The 9,881-nt window shown below is 45.9% G+C and overlaps 1 protein-coding gene across 1 annotated transcript; it reads right to left on the minus strand.

Annotated features, from left to right (window-relative positions):
* Positions 1-505: 505 nt before the first annotated feature.
* On the minus strand, positions 506-1,003 carry LOC119333269 (alpha-amylase/trypsin inhibitor CM2-like). The gene has a single exon (XM_037606217.1). The coding sequence runs from the start codon at positions 1,001-1,003 to the stop codon at positions 506-508; it is 498 nt and encodes a 165-aa protein (XP_037462114.1).
* Between the last annotated feature and the right edge of the window lie 8,878 nt (positions 1,004-9,881).

Here is a 9,881-nt window from a genome sequence, read left to right on the forward strand (position 1 = left end):
CACCGAGCTGAACGTGTGCTGAACGCGGAGGTGCCGTACGTTCGGTACTAAGGATCGGTTGATCGTGAAGACGTATGACTACATCAACCGTGTTGTCATAATGCTTCCGCTTAACGGTCTACGAGGGTACGTGGACGACACTCTTCCCTCTCCTTGCTATGCATCACCATGATCCTGCGTGTGCGTAGGAATTTTTTTGAAATTACTATGTTCCCCAACAACCAACTCATCCAGGATAGGCCGAAGTCTATTGACTAAGCACTTAGCTATCACCTTATAAATGACGTTGCAGAGACTGATAGGCCGGAAATCAGTTAGGCGAGTCGGAGAGTCAATCTTGGGGATCAACACAATAACGGTGCTTTAGCACCTTCCAGCATGACTCCAGGGGCAAAAAACAATTTAACAGCATTGATTATGTCATCCTTCATCATCGACTAGTGTTCGAAGGACCGATCGGAGGACCGAACTGTGGTCTGGCTCCGCTCGGGCCCGCTTAACATCTCTAGTTTGTGTAGGGATGATGTTTCAGGCTCTTGAGTAATGCACTCCTTTTTACCCCCGCAAAAAAGTCCAAACCGAGGCAGTATGGGGCGTTGTGAACGGTCATCATGTTGTAGTGCCCCGGCGTGACAAGCACCTTGGCGAAGTCCCTCTGGGCCTCCTTGGGGCACTCGGGGAGGTCCTTGAGCATGCCGGAATTCGGATCAGACCTCCACCCTATGAAGTAGCACAACGCCTCGCACCGGCAATGCTGCGAAGCATTGGAAAGCTCCCTGCAGCACCGATCCCATGGGGTGTTCCCCGGCTCGGTGGACACCGGCGGCCCGACAATGCCGACGCCGCAGATTTGCTGTGTGACATACTCCCGGCAGCCTTCAAGCGGGTTTCTCGGAATGCCCATCCCCGGGTAGCAATATGGGCCTGTGGCCGCGGCGGCGGCGAAGACGGAGACCAGGACGGCGACCAAGAGGAGGGGGGTGATGCTAGACTTGGACGCCATATTATTCTTTCTAGCTTGGTCCGGTTTCTTACTGGGCACTGGTGGTAGTAAGTGTTGAGTATATGTGTTACATGCATATTGTGTATTGGGCCCGCCTCCTAGTTTCTTGTATAGTTGAGGTCCGTGGTCCATCTTTGTATATCATATATACGTGCCTATGCACGAAAAGCAATACATCATGCAATTCACATATTCTACATGGTATCAGTTTTCAGGTTAAAACCCTAATCTTCCGCCGCCGCCGACGTCGCGCCTCCTCCCACGCCGGCCACCGCCCGCGCGCCTCCTCCTGCGCCGGCCGCCGTCCATCCCTCTCCCGCCCGCAGCGCTCGTCATGCCCACTCGCGGCGCTAGTTCACATCGCATGCCCGCCTGCAGCGTTTCTCCCGCTCGCTCGCCGTCGTCCGCATCAAGTAGCCATGGCTCACGTGCATGCACATGCAGACACATGCACGGGTGCACGTTCTGTACAAGGATGTGTTACACGGGCTGGAGTGCATCACCGCTCGTCTGCATCTTCTCAATTTTTCTCATCGCGCGTCTCGGCGGATCACCCGATGCACGCTTCCGTAAGATTAAGTGAAGACCAAAGTCAAGTTTACATGCCTCTTCCGGGAGGCCCGTCGTCCGCCGCCTCTGCCGTCCCGCCGCTAGTGCCCTATGGTGCGGCCCCGCCAGCCCGTCCAGACTTGCCGCATGGCTTGGCTTCGCTGTCCCCATTGACGTACGTCGCCGCCCCATTGCCAGCGCTCTCTGGCCAGTCCGTTGTCGCCCCATCGCCAGCACCGCCTCTGCCCGTCGATCCCTTGCTGTTGCGCGGGGCGTTCAACGCGCCCATGTATGAGGCTCTCAGGTACTGGTGGGGGTCGTCCGCAGGCCAGCACTCGCCCGCTGGGTAGCAGCCAGACGATGCTCAACACCTGCAGCATCTGTCAGCGGTCCCGCAGGTTTTTCCGACGGGCCATCCGGCCTATCCGGCACCGCAGTCGCAGCCAGGGCTGCTTCCCATACCGTCTGGAGAGTACCCACCGCTGCTGCCAAGCAGTGGCTACGACCTTCCCATGGCGTCTCCGTCCCCCTCGCCGGTCCTGCCGCCGGTGCCCTGGGACCCGGTGCTCCTTCCCGCACTGCATGCCGCTCCTACGCCGAACAACTACACCGGAGATGATGATTGGTACATGGACACCGGGGCTACGGCTCACATGTTTGCTCATCCTGATAATCTTGCCTTCTTCATTCCCGTCACCATCGACCGCTGCATCATTGTCAGCGAGGGTTCCACACTCCCTATCACACATCTCGGGCACAATTCTTTTCCTTCCAAGTCCATGCCTATTACTTTGTCTAGCATACTTGTGTCACCTCATCTTATTAAGAACCTTGTTTCCGTTCGTCGTTTAACTCGTGAAATCCTGTTACCGTTGAATTTGACGAGCTTGGGTTTTGTGTCAAGGACGCTCGAACTAGGATGGTACTTCACCGATGTGACAGCCTCGACGAGCTCTGTCCAGTGCATTCACCACCCACCTCCACCATCGCACTGGTTGCTCTCTCTGTCGGCGTCGATCTCTGGCACGCTCGTTTGGGTCATCCCAACCCCGTCACACTTCATCATATTCTTAGGAGTTTCAGTTTCAGTTGCCATAAGATAGAGGATCACACCTGTCATGCCTGTCGTGTTGGCAAATATGTTCGCCTCCCGTTTAATAACTCCACCACCATAGCTTTTTTTTTCCTTTTCAGTTGATTCATAGCGATGTGTGGACCTCTTCGGTTCCTAGTAATTCAGGCTATTTATTTTATCTGGTTATCCTTGATGATTGTTCTCATTATGTGTGGACTTTTCCTTTGCGCAGAAAGTCGGATGCACTCTCCACTTTGACGTCTTTTTACTCCTATGTCAGCACGCAGTTTGGGCGTCCCATCCTTGCTCTTCAGACTGACAATGGAAAAGAGTTCGACAACCTTGCTTTCTGCACTTTTCTGTCGCACCACGGTGGAACTATGCACCTCACCATCTTCTCTTCGATACGTCCCCATCTTATGATGGCTTGCATATTTTCGGGTGCCTTTGCTATCCTAGCATTGCCGACTCCGCTCCTCACAAACGCGCACCTCGTTCAGTCGCTTACATCTTCATCGGCTACCCCTCCAACTCCAAGGGATGTCGGTGCTACGATCCCGTCTCCCACCATGTGTTCACTTCCCGACACATTTACTTTGATGAGCATGTGTTTCCATTTCACCAGGTACCCCCGACTGTTCCTCCCGGCACCGGTGACGCGGGCTCCTCGACGCCTCTCCCAGGGCGTTCGCGCGCCTCTCTTGGCCCGCCCCCTATCTTTGAGGCGCGCCCCCGGATGCGGCGCCTCCTCCAGCCACGGCGTTGGCGCCCCCGGCGCCCCCGACGTTGGCGCCCGCGGCCCCCTCGGCGCCCCCGGTGCATGTGGCCCCCTCGGCGCCCCTGGCGCCTGTGGCCGGTCCAGTCACCCGCGCCCATACGGGCATTTTTCGCCCGAGCTCGCGCTCCGTCTCGGATGACTATGTCCATGCGGCATCCATCTCTGAGCCGTCGCTGTTGCCGTCCTTCGTTCGAGCCGCTCTGGATGGCTGCGATGCAAGAGGAGTTTGACACCCTGTTGCGCAACCAGACATGGCAGCTTGTTCCCCGTCCTCGGCACGCCAACATGATTACCGGGAAGTGGGTCTTTAAACACAAACTCCGTCCTGATGGTACCCTTGATCGCTAGAAAGCGCGCTCGGTCGTTCGTGGCTTTCGACAACGTGCTGGTATTGACTTCACCGACACCTTCGCTCCGGTCGTCAAGCCCGGCACGATACGCACGGTTCTCCACCTTGCAGTCTCCCGTGCTTGGCCAGTGCACCAGATGGACGTCTCTAACACCTTCCTCCATGGTCACCTCGAGGAGCAGGTCTTCTACCAGCAGCCCACCGGGTTTGTTGACCCGTCACTTTGCTACCTCTTGAGCACCGCGTTGGATTTCCCCGAAGAGGAGAGGATGATGCAGCAAAGTAGCATAAGTATTTCCCTCAGTTTTTGAGAACCAAGGTATCAATCCAGTAGGAGGCTACGCGCGAGTCCCTCGTACCTACACAAAAACAATAGCTCAATGCAACCAACGCGCTTAGGGGTTGTCAATCCCTTCATGGTCACTTACGAAAGTGAGATCTGATAGAGATGATAAATAATATTTTTGGTATTTTTGGTATAGAGATGCAAAGTGAAAAGTAAAAGGCAAAGTAAAAAGCAAAGCAATAATAAAGTGATGGAGATTGATATGATGAGAAAGATACCCGGGGCCATAGGTTTTACTAGTGGCTTCTCTCAAGAGCATAAGTATTCTATGGTGGGTGAACAAATTACTGTTGAGCAATTGACATAATTGAGCATAGTTATGAGAATATGTAGGTATGATCATGTATATAGGCATCACGTCCGAGACAAGTAGACTGACTCCTGCCTGCATCTACTACTATTACTCCACTCATCGACCGCTATCCAGCATGCATCTAGAGTATTAAGTTAAAAACAGAGTAACGCCTTAAGCAAGATGACATGATATAGAGGGATAGTTTCATGCAATATGATAAAAACCCCATCTTGTTATCCTCGATGGCAATAATACAATACGTGCCTTGCTGCCCCTTCTTTCACTGGGAAAGGACATTGCAAGATCGAACCCAAAGCGAAGCACTTCTCCCATGGCAAGAAAAGCCAATCTAGTAGGCCAAACCAAACTGTTAATTCGAAGATACTTGCAAAGATAACCAACCATACATAAAAGAATTCAGAGAAGATTCAAATATTATTCATAGATAGACTTGATCATAAACCCACAATTCATCGGTCTCAACAAACACACAGCAAAAAGAAGATTACATCGAATAGATCTCCACGAGAGAGGGGGAGAACATTGTATTTAGATCCAAAAAGAGAGAAGAAGCCATCTAGCTACTAACTATGGAACCGTAGGTCTGAAGTAAACTACTCACACTTCATCGGAGGGGCTTGGATGATGATGTAGAAGCCCTCCGTGATCGATGCCCCCTCCGGAGGAGCTCTGAACAGCCCCCAAGATGGGATCTCGTGGATACAGAAAGTTGCGACGATGGAATTAGGTTTTTGGCTCCGTTTCTGATCGTTTTGGGGTACGTAGGTATATATAGGAGGAAGGAGTACGTCAGTGGAGCTTCAAGGGGCCCACGAGGTAGGGGGCGCGCCCTAGGGGGGGCCCTCCACCCTCGTGACCGCCTCGTGGCTTTTCTTGACGGAGGGTCTAAGTCTCCTGGGTCTTATCTGATGAGAAAATCGCGTTCCCGAAGGTTTCATTCCGTTTGGACTCCGTTTGATATTTTGTTTCTCCGAAACACTGAAATAGGCAAAAACAGCAATTCTGAGCTAGGCCTCCGGTTAATAGGTTAGTCCCAAAAATAATACAAAAGTGGAAAATAAAGCCCAATATAGTAAACAGTAGGTAATATAGCATGGAGCAATCAAAAATTATAGATACGTTGGAGACGTATCAAGCATCCCCAAGCTTAATTCCTGCTCGTCCTCGAGTAGGTAAATTATAAAAACAGAATTTTTGATGCAAAGTGCTACTTGGCATAATTTCAATGTAAATCTTCTTAATTGTGGTATGAATATTCAGATTCAAAAGATTCAAGACAAAAGTTCATGTTGACATAAAAATAATAATACTTCAAGCATACTAACAAAGCAATTATGTCTTCTCAAAATAACATGGCCAAAGAAAGCTATCCCTACAAAACCATATAGTCTGGCTATGCTCTATCTTCACCACACAAAGTATTTAAATCATACACAACCCCGATGACAAGCCAAGCAATTGTTTCATACTTTTGACATTTTCAAAACTTTTTTGATCTTCACACAATACATGAGCGTGAGCCATGGATATAGCACTATATGTGGAATAGAATGGTGGTTGTGGAGAAGACAAAAAGAGGGGAAGATAGTCTCACATCAACTAGGCGTATCAACGAGCTATGGAGATTCCCATCAATAGATATCAACGTGAGTGAGTAGGGATTTCCATGCAACGGATGCACCAGAGCTATAAGTATATGAAAGCTCAACAAAAGAAACTAAGTGGGTGTGCATCCAACTCGCTTGCTCACGAAGACCTAGGGCATTTTGAGGAAGCCCATCATTGGAATATACAAGCCAAGTTCTATAATGAAAAATTCCCACTAGTATATGAAAGTGACAGAATGAGAGACTCTCTATCATGAAGATTATGGTGCTACTTTGAAGCACAAGTGTGGTAAAAGGATAGTAAAATTGTCCCTTCTCTCTTTTTGTCTCATTTTTTTGTTTGGGCCTTCTCTTTTTTTGCCTCTTTTTTTCGTCCGGAGTCTCATACCGACTTGTGGGGGAATCATAGTCTCCATCATCCTTTCCTCACTTGGGACAATGCTCTAAAAATGATGATCATCACACTTTTTATTTTTCTTACAACTCAACAATTACAACTCAATGCTTAGAACAAAATATGACTATATGAATGCCTCCGGTGGTATACCGGGATATGCAATGAATCAAGAGTGACATGTATGAAAGAATTATGAATGGTGGCTTTGCCACAAATACGATGTCAACTTCATGATCATGCTAGCAATATGACAATGATGGAGCGTGTCATAATGAACAGAGCAGTGGAAAGTTGCATGGCAATATATCTCAGAATGGCTATGGAAATGCCATGATAGGTACGTATGGTGGCTGTTTTGAGGAAGGTATTTGGTGGGTGTATGATACCGGTGAAAAGTGTGCGGTATTAGAGAGGCTAGCAATGGTGGAAGGAAGGAAATTGCGTATAATCCATGGACTCAACATTAGTCATAAAGAACTCATATACTTATTGTAAAAATCTAGAAGTTATCAAAGCAAAGTATTACGCGCATGCTCCTAGGGGGATAGATTGGTAGGAAAAGACCATCACTCGTCCCCGACCGCCACTCATAAGGAAGACAATCAATAAATAAATCATGCTCCGACTTCATCACATAACGGTTCACCATACGTGCATGCTACGGGAATCACAAACTTTAACACAAGCATTTCTCAAATTCACAACTACTCAACTAGCATGACTCTAATATCACCATCCTCATATCTCAAAACAATTATAAAAAAAATCTTAGTATTCAACGCACTCAAAAGAAAGTTTTACAAATCTTGAATACCAAGCATATTATTATTAAGCAAATTACCATACTATTAAGACTCTCAAAATAATCTAAGTGAAGCATGAGAGATCAATAGTTTCTATAAAAAAAATCCACCAACGTGCTCTAAAATATATAAGTGAAGCACTAAAGCAAAACTATAAAACTCAAAAGATATAAGTGAAGCACTAGAGTAAAACTATAGAGCTCAAAAGATATAAGTGAAGCACATAGAGTATACTATCAAATTCCAAATTATGTACGGCTCTCTCAAAAGGTGTGTACAGCAAGTATGATTGTGTTAGACTAACAAGCAAAGACTCAAATCATAAAAGACGCTCCAAGCAAAACACATATCATGTGGTGAATAAAAATATAGCTCCAAGTAAAGTTACTGATAGAAGTAGACGAAAGAGGGGATGCCTTCCGGGGCATCCCCAAGGTTTGGCTTTTAGGTGTCCTTAGATTATCTTGGGGGTGACATGGGAATCCCCAAGCTTAGGCTCTTGCCACTCCTTGTTCCATAATCCATCAAATCTTTACCCAAAACTTGAAAACTTCACAACACAAAACTTAAAGTAGAAAATCTCGTGAGCTCCGTTAGCGAAAGAAAACAGAAGATCACTTCAAGGTACTGTAATGAACTCATTATTTCTTTATATTGGTGTTAAACCTACTGTATTCCAACTTCTATATGGTTTATAAACTATTTTACTAGCCATAGATTTATCAAAATAAGCAAACAACACACGAAAAACACAATCTGTCAAAAACAGAACAGTCTGTAGTAATCTGTATCTAGCGCAAGATCTGGAACCCCAAAAATTATAAAATAAATTTCTGGACGTGAGGAATTTATATATTAATCATCTGCAAAAAGAATTAACTAAATAGAACTCTTCAAATAAAAATGACAGCAGTTCTCGTGAGCGCTAAAGTTTCTGTTTTTTACAGCAAGTTCAACAAGACTTTCCCCAAGTCTTCCAAACGGTTCTACTTGGCACAAACACTAATTAAACACAAAAAAACACAACCAAAACAGAGGCTAAATAATTTATTTATTACTAAACAGGAGCAAAAAGCAAGGAATAAAAATAAAATTGGGTTGCCTCCCAACAAGCGCTATCGTTTAACGCCCCTAGCTAGGCATAACAAGCAAGAATAGATCTAGGTATTGCCATCTTTGGCATTAGGAAAGAAAAGAGCAAACTTGCTATCTATAGAATTAATCCTTCTATTTTGATAAAGCGCATGGCTATTAATGGTAGAAGAAAGATTAAGTATGTTACGGAAATTTGTATCTAGACTAGCCTTTATCTCTTTAATAGATTCATTTTGGTAAGAGAGCAAAAGAGATGTAGATTTAATATTTTTATTCATGGGATGACCAAATATGGTTTTCATTTTTTTTCATATGTGTCTACGGCATCCCCTTCAAGAAAACCTTCTTCAAATATAGAATCTAAGACATGCTTAAAAGAGGAAGGAAGGGCAATATAAAAACTTTTTAAGTAGACTTCAATTTGATATTGAGGCACATAACCAGCCCTTATTCTTAATAGTCTATACCAAGCATCTTTCAAAGATTCATCAAGTAAATAACAAAAGATTCCAGAATCATCTTCATCAAAGTTATTAGGATTCTCATTGATAACTCTGGTTGGTTTTTCCATAGTATTTTTAGTTATGAGCTTAGCGAGAACGGAAGGGTTGTCCAAAGTACTAAAACTCCGGAGAGAACCCCCGACCCTTTTGGATTCAGACATAGCGGAAGAAAGGCGAGAGGAAAGAGAAGGAGGATAGAGAGAGAGGGCGAATAAAACGGCAAGGGTGAAGTGGGGGGGGGGGAGGAAAACGAGAGGCAAATGGCAAATAATGTAATGCGGGAGATAGGGATTGTGATGGGTACTTGGTATGTTGACTTTTGCGTAGACTCCCCGGCAACGGCGCCAGAAATTCTTCTTGCTACCTCTTGAGCACTGCGTTGGATTTCCCCAAAGAGGAGAGGATGATGCAACAAAGTAGCGTAAGTATTTCCCTCAGTTTTTGAGAACCAAGGTATCAATCCAGTAGGAGGCTACGCGCGAGTCCCTCGTACCTACACAAAAACAATAGCTCAACGCAACCAACACGCTTAGGGGTTGTCAATCCCTTCACGATCACTTACCAAAGTGAGATCTGATAGAGATGATAAATAATATTTTTGGTATTTTTGGTATAGAGATGCAAAGTGAAAAGTAAAAGGCAAAGTAAAAAAGCAAAGCTATAATAAAGTGATGGAGATTGATATGATGAGAAAGAGACCCAGGGGCCATAGGTTTCACTAGTGGCTTCTCTCAAGAGCATAAGTATTCTACAGTGGGTGAACAAATTACTGTTGAGCAATTGACAGAATTGAGCATAGTTATGAGAATATCTAGGTATGATCATGTATATAGGCATCACGTCCGAGACAAGTAGACCGACTCCTGCCTGCATCTACTACTATTACTCCACTCATCGACCGCTATCCAGCATGCATCTAGAGTATTAAGTTAAAAACAGAGTAACGCCTTAAGCAAGATGACATGATGTAGAGGGATAGTTTCATGCAATATGATAAAAAACCCATCTTGTTATCCTTGATGGCAACAATACAATATATGCTTTGCTGCCCCATTTGTCA

The sequence above is a fragment of the Triticum dicoccoides genome, chromosome 7A, assembly GCF_002162155.2.
Source record: "Triticum dicoccoides isolate Atlit2015 ecotype Zavitan chromosome 7A, WEW_v2.0, whole genome shotgun sequence".
Lineage (NCBI taxonomy): Eukaryota > Viridiplantae > Streptophyta > Magnoliopsida > Poales > Poaceae > Triticum > Triticum dicoccoides.